Raw genomic sequence first — 19,922 nt, forward strand, 5'->3', positions numbered from 1 at the left:
TTCTTGCTGTTATGATATTGCTATTCTTACTTGGAGTTGATTTAAATAAACCATAGGCTAAAGCAAATAAGGAGTTATGTTAATGTTTCAGGAACCAAGATTTTGAGTCTGAGATAAAAAAAAAAAATCAAGTACAAAAATGAAAAAGTAAAAGCCCTATGATGCTAAATTTGGTTTTTTTTTTTTTTTTAAAGATTTATTTATTTATTTATTTATTTATACAAGCACTGGGTACAGTCAGAAGCAAGGGAGAGTGAGAGAATTCACCAGAGCCAGAGTGGGGAGAAGAGCAGGCAGAAGGACCGAAGTACACTGCTGAGGGGAGCAGCGGGCGGCAGGAGAGGTCTGCACACCATGTGGGACCCTCGCCCGGTGGCCGGGGAGCAGCCGGGGATCGAACCCGCACTACAGAGGCTGCGGGCAGCTTCGCAACCCAGCGCTCAACCGCTGCGCCACCGGGGAGGCCCTGATGCTAAATTTGAATTAGAAATAGATGAACTAATGATTTCTTTTCTTTTAAAAATTACACATACAAGACTTCCTAGCTCTCTCTTTGTATACTATTTCCCACTAAAAGAAATGGCTGATCCCATGCTTGGGATAGGAAAGGTACAAAACTTAAGACATGTGCTAAAAAAGCAAGGAAGCAACTAATGGGTAGTGGGCTTATATCAAAATGACATAGGACCCAATATAACAGGGTTCTTGTTGGCCAAAGATGGGGACAATTTAGGCATAAAATGAAAAAGATGGCAATTTATTGAAATATACTGAATATATTATTAAATAAACCCTACAAACCCTAGAAGTTTGTAATAATGGATAAAAAGAAAAAAATGATCCTTATTGGAAGTCACCAGAACAATACAACTCTACTTTGAAAATAAGTAATTAAAGAGAAATAATGAAGAATTTCTTTTGTTTTTCCTATACAAATTGTATTTCAGGGTAACTAAGTGCCTAGTTAATGACAGAAAGTTCTCCTTTACAGAATAATTCCAATTAATACATGTGGAAAAAAAGGACAGGATTAAAAATCATTATTTTGCAATCCCAGTGAAACCCTGATTTAGACAAAGATCAGCAATGGGTGAAACCACTAAATGAAATGCTGGTGAGAGGGCAGCGCCAAGGGAAACTCCTGTCACCACTTGAACCAGGGATCAATCTCTCAGCCTCACCAGAAGGGTGACAACCTGAAACTATGGGCTTCCTGCTGCGAAGCAAAATGGAGCACATGGCACAATTACTCTGTGTTCTCATCAAAAGTGAATCTGAACTGAATGGAGATTTTAGAGGCAGAAAAATACAGAAGTATAGGTAGAGTAACAAATTAAATGACATCATAAGGAAGAAGAGATCACTTAAAATTGTGAGACTGTCTATAGAACTGACAACATAGCTCCAACAAGTCACGATGGCATTAAAGGCAAAAAGAAATCTCTAGACTGAGAAATGTAGGAGGTAGGAGAACCACAGCCAATGTGTGGATCTTGTCTGCATAGAATTTCAAACAAACCCACTGCAAAAAGTTATTTTTGAAACAAGTAAAATTTTAAAATTGAGTAATTATTCTACAATAAGAAAGGGAGTATTTTGTTATTTTGAGAATAACAGCATTATAATTAATTTTAATAAGTTCACAGTTTTTAGAGGCGCATAGTGAAGTGAAGTGAGTGAAGTATGCAGGGATCAAACAACGTAAGGTCTAGAATTTGCTTTAAAGTGCTCTAGCAAAAAGAGAGAAAACAAAAAGGGCTAGAATAATGAACATGGAGCTGAGTGATAGGTATATGAGTGCATTCTCTTTTCTCCAATCTGATGCACGTTGGAAGTTTTTCAGAATAAATCCCCTTTTAAAAATAAAATGAAAGGGAACAATGCATAACAAGTTCTTTCAGTTTCAAGAACAAGGAAGAAAAGTTATACACTCTTAACAAGTTATCAGATGTATATAAAAGAACAGATTCACATAGAATGAGATGACCTTAAATTTATTTTGATTATTTTAGCAGATGAAAAAAAAACAACTAAATCTGATACCCAATAGTCTTTACAACTGCAGCTAAGCAAGAGCATTCTCAAATGAATAAATAAAAAGAATGCAACAAAAGCAATTTTGAAGAAGGCTGAAATAAAATTACAGTGCAATCTCAAAACCAGAATGTTTGGCATTAAGTATGACATGAGAAAACATAAAAATCAAGATAATCTTAGCTTTTCAGTACTCACTTCCTGAAGAAACAGATCTAAGCGACCACAATGGTAGAAAGACTATTCAACTACAAAGGGTGAATATTGGAAATATCTCCAGCACAAATTAAAAAATGCAGAGCATGTGATTTTTGGGAAAACATGAAAAAGTGATCAAATATAGTTAAATGACAAGACTGAAAGGTGAGGCTAGATAAAACAGAAACAAAATTAAAAACTAGCAAGTGAAGCAGGGAAGAAAAACAGTTCTACTTCTTAATATCAATCTGCTGCTGGACCTGGAGGCAAGCCTCCATTCTGCTCTATGTACTTGTGCAGCTGGCTGGTTGAAAATATTATACAATATCGACATTCTAATCTGGCCATGTGACCTTGAGAAAGTCACTTAACCTTTCTGAGCTTTGGTTTCTACCCTGAGAATGGAGAACTAGGTCTTTTCGTTTTCACTTCACATTATTGTTTTGCTGGTGAACAATGCGACATTATGCAGAAGCACCATACAAACTCTCAGGGGCTGAAAATTTAAGATATTTTCTTTTTTCCTCTCTCCTTGGTGTTGCTGTATCACTGTTGTTAGTATTGTAAGTCATTTAATATTTGAAGCTTCAGATCTGTAGTTAGAACAACCAAAGGTTTTGAAGTTACTCAAATATTGATAATTCACTTTGTGAACTGATCAGTCTCTTTGTCCTCCATTCTTTCTCTACTTGAATTTTGATTATTTTCATTGCATATTTACTTCTGCACTAACACACCTAAAAGAAGAGAAAAAAAGGCCAAATTCAATCTGATTCATTCTCTCCACTGTGAAGAGAAATAGGGGTTGGGTAAAGATAATGCTATCAATCTTTTTAAATGTTGTTTAGTAGAGTTTCTTCTTCCTTCTCTCATCACTGAAAGAACATTAAGGTGACAGAAAGAAGAGCACGGAAGAGATGGAGTGTGGTGTTCCCATGAGAAAATATGCTTAAAAACTGGATTTAAATGTGAATCCCAACACTACACAGGCTGCCTGTTAACAATCTGTGCTCAGGCAGCTCCCAGGAAAAAACCTACATCCTTGGGAAAGTCACATGGTTCTTGGCTGAGACCCTCTGGCAAAAGCAGAGCTGCTATGCTCTTCGTGTGCAGCACTGGAAAAATACCAGAGATATATGTGCTCCCAGGAACAAAGCTGGACACTGTGGCTCTAAAACTAGAGTTAGCAAGGCAGAGCTGGTGCAGGGGAGGGGTCTTCTAGGAGGGTTGTCAGGAACATAAGAGCCCCTCTCTACTTAACTAACAAAATTGGACTGGAGGGTCACTGGAAAACCAACCCAGAGGCTTTCACACACCACAAAAGCTTCTGATGACCAATCCCATGATTATTGTTTGCTTGGTAAATCACACAGTGTGGCCAAAGGAAACAGTCTGAAAATGAGGATGACTTCTGAGATGCCTGAAGAGAGAAGTCCAAGACTGCCACAGCCCGGAAAAGTTTAAATCTGTGTATTTGTGTTTTGGTTTTTGTTTCTAGATATTTTAAAAAGAAAATTTCTTAAGGGCAAGATGTGTATTTTTTCCCCAACACTTTGAAGTGATACAGAAGACATGTCACTAGGCTTAGCTGGTGATACAGAAAGCAGTGTATTAAGAAAGAATGATTGATGCCGTCAGTTCTGTTCTCAAAGGGGTAATTCAGTAGAGTGGGAAAGAAGAGGAGCCCAGGGCCAAAGACCTGGCTTCTAGAGGCACTTTTTCCACTTACTAGCTGGGTGGCCTCCAAAAAGGCACAAAGCCTTTTCTAGGCTCAGTGGGCTTATATGTAAAAGGAGGCATCCATTCTAACAATGTAAGAAATCATTAATCTTTTGGCAAGAGATTTCATGTATTTCAATTCAAGCATTATTCTTGTCTGAATTGGTTTCTAGAAAGTGATCTTTACGGTTGCTTCTATTAACAGGTGGTACCACCCTCTCAAAGATAAGTTGGTTCAGCTTGCCCTTCCTCATCACCCCTGCTTCTAGTCTTCTCATTAACTTGCTACTTTTACAACCTTCCATGATGGTTATTATTAGTTTCTTCATTGTGCGCCCTTCCAGTAACGAAAAGAAAAGTGACATTAGCCTAGACAAAAACATAGCGACTGCCAAACATCTGCAAGTACCCAGCAAAGTACTATGTCAGATTGTTGAGAATCACTGAAGATGCATTTATAAATGAGGTAAAAATATGAAAGCCAGTCTTACTACTTTTGCTACTTTTGCTGACAAGTGATCTGCTACCACCTATTTCCTCATTGTCAGAGGTGGAGAGAAAGTCTATGCTTTTTAAATAAAGAAACTCAGAGCCCTTTACTCTTTACAATGGCAGCATCGCCCATGTAGGCACCACACTCATCAAGCCTGTGCTAGCCGCAGCTTCAAGGCCAGATGTGGGGACCAGCCAGCACTAGCAGGTATTCACCCTGAGCACATAGACCCAGAAATGGGAATAAGAATTCATATTCTACATATCCAGGAAAAGTCTTGAACAGAAACAAAGTCTACAGCACAACTGTGTATAGATAACAGCTAACCCACTTCAGTCCTGGCATGTTGGTTTCTCAATAAATATTGATACTTTTTAAAAGAATAGGGATCATATGCTTCTTGTGCTAGGCACCAATAGGAATGTTCAAAACTTTAATATCTATGTGTAAATTATTTCTGTACAGAAAGTAAAAATTGAATTTCAGTGATGGTTTTACCTTCTGACAACTGAGGCTCACAAACCTGGGCTATGTCCCATCTAGATGTGTACAGACCCATAATCTGTATTGCAGGGTCTTTTATTTCAGATGAAATTACTTGACTTTACCCCATCTTTACTTCACCTACATGACTTGTGTGCTAGGAAAGTCTATGGGCATCTTAATCAACAGGGCAAACAACAAAACAGAAAATTTTCCGGTTGCACATACCCAAAATATTCATGAAAGAAAGAGGTCAACAGCTGAATTCCCACCAGGGAATTCTGTCCAGCAAAGGATACTGCAGGCCTGAGGCCACAGCACTGGTGCGATAACCTCCTAGTCGCTGCCCACTCTCGGAGCAGTGCCAGGCGAACTGCTTGTCCTGCCCCGTGCTCAGCACCCATTCCAGCTCCAGAACAAACAGGATCATCGTCACTCTGCTCTGATGTGCTGAATTCAAGAGACAAGAAAACAACCCATTAAACATCCTAAAGGAGGTTGGTAAAACACAATCCATGGAAACGCATCATACTCTTCTTCCCACCTAGAAGTAAGTAATCATAGTTGCTACAAACACAAGTAGGACAGGAGTTCTTGTAGGGGTTGGAGATGCCTCCTGTAGATGGGCCTATTAGAGTTGAATTTTTGTTTGTTTGCTTTTTTAATGAAATATAAAGAAAATAAAAGTTATCCATCTCCCTTCACTGCTCTCCTCCTGGCTGTGCCCGCATCATTATGAAGATTACTACCACAGAGAGAGGTTCCATTACCCAGGAGCCTGGGCCATCTCTCTCAGACATGTTAAGCTGCTGAACTAGAGATGGCACAGAACTAGTGTGATTGCAAAACACATCAGGAACCATTTTCTTATAACAAAGTCTCTGAGGTCAGATCATATTAGCATTTTTTAAAAAGTGAATGTATTATTCTCCTTCTCAATAAAATTTGGCTTATAAGCCCATAACAAAGTTCTATGAACTTTCCATAAGAAAACACATTTTCACAAAGGGCAGAATTATTACCAAATGCCATATAAAAGAGAAATAAATAGCATTTATGTCAAAGCATACATGTATGTGAAAATGAGAGCGAATTTCCCAGGATTGTTCATCTGCAAGGACAACACTGGCAAAGTGTAACTGCATCACGCAATTTTTAGAGTTATATGAAGCTATTAATGTCTTCTACTCTATCTCCCTATTTTACATATAGGGCAAGCTGAATAAGGTAAGGTAAATAGGTAAGGTAAAAACAGTAAGATAAATAGATGGCTAAGATCTCATGGGCTTCTCAATTACCAAAATAAAACTGATAAAATTTTTGCTTTCTTTGTTATTTAATTCTGGGGGGTGAGTAGGCGGGGTTGGGGGGTGGTCTGTGGCCACTGAACAGAACTGATTAGACTAAACAAAGAGTGATATCCTAGACTCTGATCTTCATTCGGCCCTGCACCCAGGGGTTCGAGGTCAGAGGGGCAATAATAGTAGACTTATCAGGAGTGTAATGAGGTGATAGTGAAGCGAGTTTCCCATTTTAACCATTAAAATAATTACACAGTACAGATGGACCAAAAAGTTCAACAGCAATAACTGTCATCTATTCCTGAGTGTCTAACAAGTGTCAACTACTCGACTATTTTTCTCTCACTTAATTACTGTACTGACCCCAGAAAAGTGGGTGGTTTTCTTTTATTTATTTTTTTAAAAGATTTATTTATGCATACAAGAACTGGGGTACAGGCCAGAGGTGCAGGGGGTGACAGGATTCACCAGAGACAGAATGGGGAACAGAACAGGCAGACTGAGTGAAATACACTGCTGAGGGGAGCAGCAGGTGAGTCAGGAGAGGTCTGCTGCACTATGTGGGTTAGCTCCCTGGCTGCAGACAACTTCACAGTGCTGTGCTTAACCCCTGGCACCAACATGTATCTTCACAGTGCTGTGCTTAACCCCTGGCACTACCAGGGAGGCCCGGTTTCCTCATTTTATGGACACAACCAGGCCTCGGCAAGATAGCCCTTTTAGAATGGCTACAAATAATATAATTGGAACCCTAATGGATACCCTCAGGACCCTCGTTTCACTAAAGCTTGACGTTTTAAAATTTGCTATCTGAAGCATGGTGAATCTAAAGAAATATAGAAGCAGTAATTCTATGGTTTCTCTACAGTAAATATCTGCCTTTCAGCCACAATCAAGAATAAAATATTATCTTTAACTGAAAGATGTGCTTTTTTGTACAAACTCCCAAAGATCCTGTCATGGCTGTGTCATCAAATGTCCAGTTCAAGTTCCACCAGTGATGGAAAAACATTGAACTTTCTAGTGGATCCAAGTGTATTCAAGTCCACTGCAGAGAGAAAGTGGTCCTCAGTGCTTTGCCACTTTTTTTTATCATATAAGGGGGCCTGGTATTTTGTCACTTTTTAAATTCAAGGGAATGACAGCTCTCCTGTAGATAAGGGAGTTTAGTCCTCTAAGCTGCCAGGCTGTGCCAGAGGAGGAGACAGAGACTCAAAAACATTAAGTGATTTGCTCAAAGCTACATAATCGACGATGAATTTAGAATTAAAACCATAGTTTCTGTGTCAAAGTTGGTTTGTGTTCTATGTCAGGCTGCCGGCTGCCTATGACTAGTAAAACAACAAAAAAGCCTCGGAAAAAAAACAAAACAAAACAAGTCCCAAAACTCAAAGCACAGGATCTTTCTAAGTTGACAAGATTTTTTCATGCAAAAGGAAAAGGTTCAGAGATATGTATACATAACACTAAGCTTTACAAACGCATATAAGAAAACCTTTATATTTAAAGTCTGACTATAGTCTCTGAATAGTAGTACTTAAGAGAGGACATCCTTGACCTTAGGAGGAAGCGTCTAATTTTTCACAATTAGTATATTGCTTGCTACAGGTTTTTATTTTGGTGGATGTTTTTTTCCTATCAAATTGAGGAATTTCTCCTCTAGTCACAGCTTGTTTAGGGTATTTATCATGAATGGGTGCCAGATTTTATCAAATGGTTTTTTATACCAATGAATCAATGTGATTTTTCTTCAGCTTTTTGATGTGATGGATTACAATGATTTTTGAATTTGAACCAGTTTTGATTGTTGGATCTGCTACCAAATTCATCTACATGAGAGATATTAGTCTATAGTTTTCTTTTCTTATAATGTTTAATTGCTTTTTAAATTCAAGATAAAAGTCACCATTTAAACAATTTTAGAGTCTCTAATTCAGTAATTTTTAGTATATTCACAATGTTGCGCAATGACCATGGAAAATGTTCTATTTAAGGAACATTCCCATCACTCTCCAAAGAACCAGTGTTCCCAAGAGCCCCTTCTCTTATCCTCGGGTAACCACTAATTTATTTTCTCTCTCCATAGATTTTTCTATTCTTGACAATGTACCATATGTGGTTTTTTAATATCTAGTTAATCTTTTTTGGCACGTGTTCAAAGTCCATTCATGTTGGAGCATGTATCAGTACTGCTTCCATTTAAGGCCAAATAATCATTGCATTGTAAACCACAGTTTATCAATTCAGCCACTGATGGACAGGTAGGGCTGCTTGCACATTTTAATTTTCGTGATTGATGTTATGTGTATGGGTACACAAGTATACTCTGTTGGAGTCCCTGCTTTTATTTCACAAGACTTGGATAAATCTCAGTTGGTCATGCTATATTATGCTCATTATGTATTGCTAGATTTGATTTGCTAAAGTTTTGTTTACATATTTTGTGTCTATTTTCATGAACCTATAGATTTTTTTTTAAGATTTATTTATTTATTTTATACAAGAACCGGGGTACAGGCCAGATGCGCAGGAGGGTGAGAGGATTCACCAGAGACAGAGCGGGGAACAGAACAGGCAGACTGATGAAATACACTGCTGAGGGGCGCAGCGGGCGAGACAGGAGAGGTCTGCTACGCCATGTGGGACCCTCGCCAGTGCGGCTGGGGATCGAACCGGTACTGCAGAGGCTGCAGACAGCTTCAGAGCACAGCCCTCAACCACCTGCATCACCAGGGGAGGCCCTGAACCTATAGATTTCTTAAGCTGTCTTTGTATACTTTTAGTATTAGGTAATGCTGACTTCATAAAATGAGCTGGAAAGCCTATCATTTCTTAAATTTCTGAAGAAGTTTGTATTGGTTCTTCCTTGACTGTTTGGTAAAAATTCACCAGTAAAGCCATCTGAGCCTGGAGGTTACTTGGTGGGAAAGCTTTAATATAGTCAGCAGGGAAGATGTAGTGTGAACAGGTTTCTCTATTTTCTCTTGAGTGACCTTTTGAAGATTCTCTTTTTCCAAGATTTGTTCATTTCATTTAGGTTGTTAAATTTATTAGCATAAAGTTATTCATAGTATTTATTATTTTTTTAAACATCCCTAGTATCTATAAAATTACTCTCTTATTCCTGATATTGTTAACTTGCATCTTTTCTTTGTATTCCCTGATAAGTATGTCTGGCTAAAGGCGCATCATTTATTTATTTATTTATTTGTTTGTTTGTTTGTTTGTTTGTTTGTTTATTTATTTTTTGAGGAAAAAAACCACTAGTGATATTTCTCTTTGGATTTTCTGGACTTCTGAAGTCTCTTTAGTTTAGGTTTCATTTGTTTCTTCTCTATCTGGTTTCTTCAGATAGAAGTTGAGGTCAATGGTTTAAGACCTCTCTTTTCTTCTAATATAGGTATTAGTACTATGAATTTCCCCTTAAGTACCTTTTTAAGCAGCATCCCTTAAATTATGATATATTGTTTTCATTTTCAGTTAAAAATAGTAATTTCTCTTTGACCCATGGATTATTTAAATGTGTACTATTTAGCTTCCAAATACTTTGGTATTTTCTAGAGTTCTTCATTATTGACTCCTACTTTGATTCCATCTTGATTAAAAAACATATATTGGTGACTTGAATCCTACCAAATTTTTACGGAAACTTGTCCTACTCTTACTGACCTTGATAAATCTTTTTTGTGCTTTTCAAAGGAGTGTATACTATGGTTTATTTGAATGGAATGCCTTACAGATGTCAATTAGAGCAGCTGGCTGATTGTGTTGTTCATGACTATTATAAGTTACTGATTTTCTCCTACTTAGTCTATCAATTATTGATTTATTTAGTCAATAATTGAGACAGAAATATAAAATTTTTTAACTATAATTGTGGATCTGTCTATTTCTCTTTCTAAAGTTTCATCAGATTTTATGTCATGTATTTCACTGTTATGTTTATTAGATACATAAATATTTAGTATTGTTATACCTTCCTGATGAACTGGCTGACCCTTTTATCATTATAAAATGATCTTCATTGTACCTGGTAATACTTACTGATCTGAAGTTTTCCTTGACTAATAATAGCATAGCTCTTCTAGCTTTGTTTGGATTACTGTTAGCATGGTATATCTCCTTCCATTCTTTTACTTTTAACTTGTTTAAGGCTTTATATTTAAAGTGTATTTATGCTGTGTATTTGGATATGCACTCAATCTGATGGTATTTAATTTTTATTTTGCTTTAGACTACAAACATGTAATGTGATTACTGATAACTGCGTCACTTTGCTATCTGTTTTCTATTTCTATTTTCCCATTGTTCTTTATCCCTTCCCTGCTTCCCCTTTGGGGGAGGGGAAGGGCAGTTAATTTATTTCATTTTATCTCCTTGGCTGATTTATTAATTATAATATTTTGATTTGTTATTTAATGGTTGCTTTAGGGCTAACATCTTTAACTTACCACAATCTTCCCTCAAATGATATTACATCAATAATTTATAGCATAAGAACCTCACAATAGTATATACTTTTATTTCTCCCCATCTTCTGCCCTTTGTTTTAGCATAGCAATATACTTTAATTTTACATATTATGAGCCTCATGCTACTTTGTCATTTTTTAATAGGACAAAAATCTTACGCAATAGTTATTATGCCTGAAACTTCTAATTCTTTTATATAGATCTGTATTTCTTTAGGCATGATTTTCTTCTTCCCAAAGGACTTCTTTTAACATTTTTTTTATTGCACATCTATGGTGATGAGTTCTTTAAAGTTCTGTATGTCCAAAAAAGTTGACTTTGCTTCCGTTTTTTGAAAGCTATCACTCTGTTGGCTGTTTTGTTCTCTTGGTACTTCAATGATGTTCCAGGAACATCAAATCCATCCACTATTTCCTGATTTACTTTCAATGCCCTTTTCATATCTAAAAGCTCGATGTGATTCCTTTCAAATTTGCCTGTTTTCCTTATGCTTTTTAAATTTCCTTCTGGTTTTTATACCTCCTTATATTTCTTTAGTCACTTAAAACATGTTTAATTCTCTTTTCAGACTGTTGAGCATTATCTAAGAAATCCCTCCAGCAGTTTGTGATATCTGCTAATATTTACTCATGGTGTTTTAATTTGATTCTGTAGTTAAAAAAATTATTATGAATTCATCTTAAGCAGGGTTTGTGGTTGTTGTGGGATCATGATGTAATTTGTTGTGTTAAAGAGAACTTTGGCAATTTTACTTATCCCTTACCAGGGATAACAACACCAAGGAACAATTCCTATGTTAAATTTTTAACTTGGAGTTTCTAGCACTACATGATTAGTTTACATTTGTTGTACAATCCAAAAACTTTCCTTTCTTTGGATATATAACATTGTGTTAGTCTAAGGTATATAACACTATGACGTGACGAATGTATACGGTGTAAAATGAGAACCACAATAAGTTTAGTTAACACCCATTGCCTCCCATAATTATAATTTTTTTTTCTTTTGTAATGAGAACTTTTAAGATCAAAAGTTTTCTAGTGGGATTTTATCATAAGAGACTATTCCCTTCTATCTACATTTTGAGATCAGTAGTAAATTTCCCTGTAGTCTTCCATAATGAACTTCCCTGTAGTGAAGGACTGGAGATTTTTTTGTCTCCATGGGGTTGTGGATGTCAGCTTTATATAGAAATCTCAGTTGTTAGTTTCCATTCTCACTAATGTCCTAGGTTTCATCTCCAATCCCCAAGTGAATGTTCATATAAAAGCTTCTAGCTATTAGCAGTTCTTTTTATCTCCTCAGCATGGCTGCAATGTCAGGTCATATGTATATCATTCTGAGTTTCATTGTCATTCTGCTTCTAGCACATAGGAATCTTCCTCTTTCCTCATGAGTACTGCATTAGAAAGAGCAACAAAAACAGTAACCAAAAGGATCATTTGCCATTATCCCAATGTGTTTGTGATAAAAGGGTCTCTGCAGCAGTCTAGTTATTGATTTTTCATAATTCCCTTGTAGAAAAAATGAAAATATAGAAACTATATTCTGACACAGTTAGAAGTATATAAATCTGGATTAATATAAGAGATCCCAAGAATAGTGGCATACGAAAAGTGGGTTGTAGTGGTGCGTTCATCATTCGGGAATTTTTGAGATCCATTATTTTTTAGCAAAGATGTAGAGATGATAAATTTAATGATTATATATTTAAAGAAAATACAAAACTAAGTGAGAGTTATTATATAATGACAATTAAGATTTCAAAATATCTTGCTGACATGATGGACTAAATAAAATGAGATCATGAATAACGGAATGTGAAGTCAAGCATTAAAGATAAAAACTAACAAAAACCCAAGAAACAGCTTTGAAAGTACAAGAGATACAGCTGAATAACAATTCAGGTGAGAACAGTTGAGGGATCTGAGTTGACGATTCCCCATGAACCCATAGTGTAAAGTGGCTGCCAGAAAGTTTATCCTTTTGAAGAACAGTGTCCAAGAGAAGTAGGAAATATGATTTTGTACTTATCACAATATATGTAATATATTACTTATCTATTGTTATATAACAATTATCCCAAAACCTCGTGGCCAAAAACAATAAACATTATCTCAGTTTCTGTGGGTCAGAAATCTCGGTGCAGCTTAGCTTGGTGCTTCTGCTGAAAGGTCACACAGAAGAGAATCAAAGTATGACATGGGGCAGCGGTTTCACCTGAGAGCTTGATGGCTCTCTCACATAGTTATTGACTAGATTTAGTTTTTATATGCTGTTGAACAAAGGGTTTCAGTTGCTTATTGGCTGCTTGTATGGCCTTCCTCTCATACCACATGGGTTTCCTTACAAAGGAAACATGAGTTTCCTTACAACAAGACAGCTTCTATCAGAACAGGTAGGAAAGAGAGCAAAAGAGGGTGCGTGGGATGGAGGACCTGCTCTCGTAATCCAGTCTTGGAAGTGATATTCATCACTTGCCATATTTTAAGTCCAGCCTATATTCAAGGGGAGGGGTGTGACTACTAGAAGGTGAGGAGTGGTGAGAGCCATTTCAGAGGCTACCTACCACAATGTGTCACACTTTTAAATAGCCCAAAAAGGTACAACATGATCAAGATTTGTGACCAAGACAAAGCATTTCTTTTTTTTTTTAAGAACAAAACTCAGATTAGGGCCTCCCCAGTGGCACAGCGGGTTGAGCACAGTGCTGTGAAGCTGTCCGCAGCCTCTGTAGCAAGGGTTTGATTCCCGGATGGCCAGGGAGATTCCCACACGGCGTGGCAGACCTCTCCTGTTGTGCCCGCTGCTCCCCTCAGCAGTGCTTTTGCTCTGTCTACGTGTTCTGCTCCCCGCTCTGTCTCTGGTGAATTCTCTCACCCTCCCACACCTCTGACCTATACCCCAGCTATTATATAAATAAAAAATGAGAAAATGAAAAAAAAAATCTTTTTTTTAAAAAAAGACAATCTTTAGGTTATGTAAAGGAGGATATAAACTTTTTAGGCTAGAAAGAAAAGGCAGAATAAGGGAACAGGAAAGGATAGAAGTGGGAGCTTTCAAGGTTATTTAAAAATCATTGAAAGGGTGCCATGTGTAAGAAAGACTGTACTTACTTTTTGTAGCACCAAAAGGCTGAGTGACTACCATTAGTTGTGATGTTACCACACAACATTTTAATGGTCTATTTACCCATCTGTATCCTCCACATGATTATAAACTACTTAGATGCAGATATGCTACACTGTCTTATTCACTATTCCAATCCTCAGTTATCACAGGATAGCAGGTAGTCACTACTTGATAAGTGGTTTGTGAAAAAAATTAAAGAACAAATCTATAGGAAAATGAAATTAGGTTCAAAATCTAGAAATAACTTAATATTACAATGTTTCCAAATCCAGATGGGTCACTATGTCTTTGCAGATACAGAGGTGTGACTGGATGATTATCTAAAATGAATGGAGTCAAGCAATTGGGATTCAATCACCATGTGAATGTTAAGAGGTTCTCCTATAATGTTCTGACCCATGACATCATTGGTCCAGGTCAAGAAACCCTTTCCGAAAGTGTTGCTGCTCTATACTGTGGAAATAGCCTAAGTTTCACTGCTGTTGTTGAAGACCCAATGAAACTATAATTCCTTCTCTTAGATAAATGAAAAGATAGACAAGGGCTGTGGTTTTGAGAGTCATGTGCCCTGGTCTGGCTCTGTACTTTACCAGGACAACAAGCAAGTTACCAGTTTCTTTCAGCCTTAGCTTATAACTTCAAAAACAGATAATATTTACCTCAAGGCATTATATTTCGTCCTTCCGGCTATTGTAAAGTTAAGACCTATGTGGTGCCAGTGGAAGCCATCAAGAAACATTTCAAAGTCCAGATAAATGAAAATACCAATGTCATCCTTACCTTGATAGTTTTTCACAGGAGTCATCTTGTTATAATCTTCTGATAGGATAAACTCCTGGAAAAGAGAAGGAAAATATTAAGCAAAAAAACTCTAAGCTAATAATTGTTTCAATAAATCCCAACTATATCAAGCAAATATCACAGAATTATATCTAACATTAGTATTTTTACTAAAGAACTCTTCATTTTGTACCTTTTAAAAATAACAACGCAGTCATTTTAACTTTTACCTTATAGCTAAAAGTGTTTTTTTCCTTTTCAATATGAATGAAAAAGAAACTGGATTAAGCTCAGACTTGATACTGGTAAATTTGGAGAATAAGCTCAATTCAATTTTTTTTTTCCTTCAAAAGTGGCACAAAGTGAAAATTTCTAAAACTCTGGCCAGTGAGTAAATGGATGGCAATTGTCTACTAGAGAAATAAGGTAGATATTTTAATGATTTTGTTTCTAACATCAGTAATTTATTTCCTCTTATTATAAGTTTCTCGAGGCTATAGCTTACTCATGTCTGTATTCCTAGGTAAGCCGGCACAGTATTTGGCATAATAGTTAAGCAACAAATATTGATCAAATGGATATGTGAATATAGCATGTCTTAATCTGATGAAATTAGTTTATGTCAAATTTACTTAAAAAATTAGCTGCTATATAACACATTATATAATCTCTTTGTGAGGACACACAAAAGGGGTATGTGTGTGTGTGTGTGGATGCTTTATCTAAAAATACATGTCCCATATGCAGATGCCAACCAATTGTTTATAGGTGCTAGCCAGGTTTTGAATTCTTTAGAATCTTTCAGACGAGATCGGGCGCGTTCAGGGTGGTATGGCCGTAGACTTTTTAGAATCTTTCAAATGCCAACTATCCATATATACTTAAAGAGTGAATTGTCAAACATAAGGAAAGCTGCAAAATATAATAAATTGATGCCTTTATTTGAGCTTAGAAACAGAACAAAAAAGAAAATAAAATGAATCTTTTCAAAACACTGGAGGCTTTGAGAATTTTTCTTTGATGGCTTCAAGGGTAGGTGGGATGACACACATGTAAACATCTTACTTGCTATTTATTTACTGAGTTCATATAGTTTATGTAATTTTTTAGAAGTATTTTATTGTTTTAGTGATAAATGCCACAAAGGTAAATTATGTGGTTCTGTGAAGGGAAGTACAAGGTAGCAAAGAGTAGTCACTATTCTATCCAATCCTCCCCTTGACGCTTATCTGCAAAATGTATTTTCTTCACCATGATTTTCGCAGTAATAACCTATTCAACTTGTCACTTCTGAAATTCGTATCATTATTCCTTCAATGAGTGGCACTATAACCGTTTCTCATTTCTGAAGAGTTAGAGTCACAACTGAAGAGAGCAGACTAATTTTTAAGAAGTATTTTTCCATGTGTAGCTTATGAAATAAGGAAGCCACACACACGTCTAAGCAACAATTCAATTCCATCTTCCCTCCCAGCAGACAATAGCTGACTCTGAGCTCCTCTCTTCTGAGGACAACACATACCCTAATAAACACAAACAAAGTGAATTTATTAAAGACAATTATTATTGGGCCTCCCTGGTAGCACAGGCAGTTGAGCACAGTGCTGTGAGGCTGTCTGTATCCTCTGCAGTGCGGGTTCAATCCTGGCCGGCCAGGGAGATACCCACATGTCATGGTAGACCTCTCCTGTCTCGCCTGCTGCTACCCTCAGCAGTGCATTTTGGTCCGTCTGCCTGTTCTCTTCCCCGCTGTGTCTCTGGTGAATCCTCTCACCCTCCTGCACTTCTGGCCTATATCCTGGTTTTTGTATAAATAAATAAAATCTTAAAAAAAAAAAAAGACAATTATAATTTGGGTATTTACTGAATTCATGTTATTTTGAATATACTGAAATGAGTGTTTAGCTTGGGCAAAAAGTACCTCAGCTCCTTTTGGAACAAGGCAGGTATAAATGAATACAGAGACAGTACAATCACCAGTTAGCCGAATTACTAAACTTTTTTTTTTGTTCACTTGGAGATTTTGTCAGCATTTTATTCATTATTATGTTTCTGATCAAACGTACATTCTAAGAAATGTGAGGCAGATAAACATTAAAAGGTCTTATGACATTTCTCAGATGTTAACGATTATGGAAAGTATGATTAGAATAATACATACAATGAAAAATATCATCTAACAATGTTTTCTTTCCCTATAATAAACCGTGTATATCATTCCATGTGACTACATACTTATCAAGCTCATTCTAGTCAACATATATACTCTAAAATCAATATTAATTTAGGCAAAGTAGAACTTAAAAATTTTGAAACACTTTGAAATGTTTGTTAGCCTTTAGAATTCATCTTCTGTGATTTTTCTGCTTCACAGAGGGTTGTAGTATCTTTCTTATCTATTTGTATAGCTTTCATAGATTATTCTTTCTCTGTCATATTTTAAGCAACTGTTATTTTCATTTAAATAATATTTGAAATAGCTTTCTTATGTGGGTAAGTTTCAGATTTATGTACTTCAATGTTATTTTTCTTTGTGATTTCCATTGTCTTAAAATGTCCATTCTACTTGTATTATTTGTTTTTCTTTTTTAAGGCATTACTTCTAATATTTAAATATGCTTATGGGCCTCCCTGGTGGTGCAGCAGTTGAGCCCTGGGCTGCCTGCAGCCTCTGCAGCGCTGGTTCCATCCCTGGCTGCTGGGTGAGGGTCCCACATGGCGCGCAGACCTCTCCTGCTGCCTGCTGCTCCCCTCAGCAGTGTACTTTGTCGATCTGCCTGTTCTACTCTCCGCTCTGACTCTGGTGAATTCTCTCACCCTCCTGCGCTTCTGACTGTACCCAGTGCTTGTATAAATAAATAAATAAACAAACAAACAAATAAGTAAGCTTAAAGCTCCTTGGTGTTTATTTTGGAGACATGAATTGAGGATTAAAATCAATCTTTTTCCGAAAAGCAAACTAGTTGCTTCAGCACCATTTATTTAATAACTTTTCCTTCCACAGTTGGCTTGTGATATCTTCTTTACTGTATTTTATGTTCTTACATATAATTGGGTCTGTTTGGGGTTATCTAACTCTGCTCTATTGATCTGCTATTCTGCTGTCAAGACTAAAATGATTTAATTACTGCAGATATAAAATATGTTAACAGAGGTCGCATGTGTCCTAATTTCTTTACTTAAAAAAACTGTATGTAGATCAGTATAATAACCTTTTGTATAACAATAAAGAGTCCCATTAAGAATTTTGATTAGAATTGTACTAAACCTCTAAATTCAGAGAGTAAGGTGTTATTAGTAAATTTAATAATTTTCTTCAAGTAATTTTCATATTTCTTTATGGGACCATTTTGGGCTTAAGTGTCAGCACTATGAAGCAATTGGCAGCTACTGCAGCACGAGTTCAATCCCCGGCCAGGGAGGTGACCCACATGGCGTAGCAGACCTCTCTTGTCTTCCTGCTGCTCCCCTCAGCAGTGTACTTCAGTCAATCTGCCTGTTCTGCTCTCCACTCTGTCTCTGGTGAATCCTTTCATTCCCCTGCACCTCTGGCCTGCATCCCAGCTCTTATATGCATAAATAAATCTTTAAAAAAATTTGGGGGATGGGATCATTTTTCTATTTCTTGGTAAATTCTGATTAAAAAAAAGATTTACAGGTGTTACTTTGGACTAAACCTGAAAAAAGTGATGTCACAGTTCCTGGGAGACACATGATGGACCCACTAAAAACCCTGATTTATTATAGCTATACTGGGGTGATCGATACTGTATGTGTACCTGGTTGCAGGGGACATTTAACACACTCTTAATTCCAAAGGCAATGAAGCACTGATCTGTTCCTAAGATTTAGAAAAAAGGAAGAAGGCATGCTTCAAATCAAAATAATGGAAGGTAAGAAAAGGGGGAGATGGGAAATGCAAGGCTGGTTAGGCTCCAGTTTATGGTTGCTGTTATCAATCATAAGTGCTTTGGGCTGGAGATGCAGTGAAGAATAAAACCATAGCAATACTTACTCATACATTTATCAATGCTTTCTCGATTGAATTCCTATGAAAACCAGGTCCTACAGAATGAGTCAATCAGATAGTAATATACTTTGGGCAACATCGTACTTAAGTTGTTCACATGCCCTGTCATCAAAGAATGAATGTACAAGGCTTAAGCTTGTAAAATGCCATCCTCAGCCCTCTCTGTGGCATGTTTCACAATAACAATAATTATTTCCTACTCGTTTATAAAAGTACATTTATCAAAGTAGATACTTCGGCTCCTGTTTGGTAACAGAGGCCACTTTATCTCAGTTAATTTATTACATAGCTTTTTGTCTGTCTAAGTAAGAGGTCAACTGGCAGTGCTCTGTGATTTCACGCAAACGAGAAGTATAGCTTTGTTCTTAGATTTCTACATCTCACAATCTTCCAGGTTGTCCTGGATTCTTCTGTGCAATGTACAAAGCAATGGGACAGAAGAAAGACTAGGATCCACAGTGCTCTGCTGTAGCTTCTGGCTTCATCCAGGGGATTAGGCATGATAGGGGCACAGTAAGGCCCATGTGCTGAAGATGTTCAAGTATCTCCAATGCCACAAAGATGCCCAACCTGCACGTACATGGGACGGCAATCCCCTCCCTGGGCCAAGTACATTTCTTGACCATGTTCTTTTCTCTCCTCTGCTCTCCCCTATTCCCTCATCTGTCCCTCTCTCCCTCTCAAGTTATGTTCAATCACTACAAAAGATAGGAACTTTTAGTAGTAATAATTTAACTAGAAAGTGATGAGCTTGACAGCTTCAGTCACCATTAACTCTCTGACTCTGCAGTAAACAATGCTATAGAGTTTTAAGCATGGCCTACCTATTAAAGTTCAATGATATAGATATTGAAGAATTCAAATAATCAAATTATGGTAACCCCCCACACAGTTTCATGTTTTTATTTGAAAGTTTGCCAATGATCTCATTTCTTAAGATATAGCTCTACTTTAGGGAATAGAAATATAACTTAAAATTGGCATTAGCTACTGATTCTATCATGCTTTCGCATTATCAGGGGATATAAAGTGACTTATACTTGATGAATTAGTTTTTATGAAAACAGAATTATAGTCACATTCTCCATATAGGTTTTCCTCTCTCCCCAGAAAAGATAAATCTCAAAGCAATCAGCAAGGTCATACAAAAAATAAACAGGAACTCTTGTGATAAAGAATAAAGGAAGGCAAGTCCGCTGCTTAACTGCCCTGCAAAACTGTTAAAGTATGCAGCTTTGAGGTTCTCTTACGCGTGTGCCTATGCAAAGCCACATAAATAC

At 36.8% G+C, this 19,922-nt stretch overlaps 1 protein-coding gene across 2 annotated transcripts in view; it reads right to left on the reverse strand.

Annotated features, from left to right (window-relative positions):
* The window catches only part of WDFY2 (WD repeat and FYVE domain containing 2), a 189,071-nt gene that overhangs the window by 32,111 nt on the left and 137,038 nt on the right, over positions 1-19,922 (reverse strand). For both annotated transcript variants that reach the window (XM_054701680.1, XM_037527261.2), the window contains exons 4-5: positions 14,613-14,667; positions 5,227-5,377 (exon numbers count right to left, since the gene is read on the reverse strand). In XM_054701680.1, the coding sequence (XP_054557655.1) occupies positions 5,227-5,377; positions 14,613-14,667 (206 nt within the window). The remainder of the gene's footprint in view (positions 1-5,226; positions 5,378-14,612; positions 14,668-19,922) is intronic.

The sequence above is a fragment of the Talpa occidentalis genome, unplaced genomic scaffold (assembly GCF_014898055.3).
Source record: "Talpa occidentalis isolate TD23 unplaced genomic scaffold, MPIMG_talOcc4v2.1 talOcc4.5, whole genome shotgun sequence".
Taxonomy (NCBI): domain Eukaryota; kingdom Metazoa; phylum Chordata; class Mammalia; order Eulipotyphla; family Talpidae; genus Talpa; species Talpa occidentalis.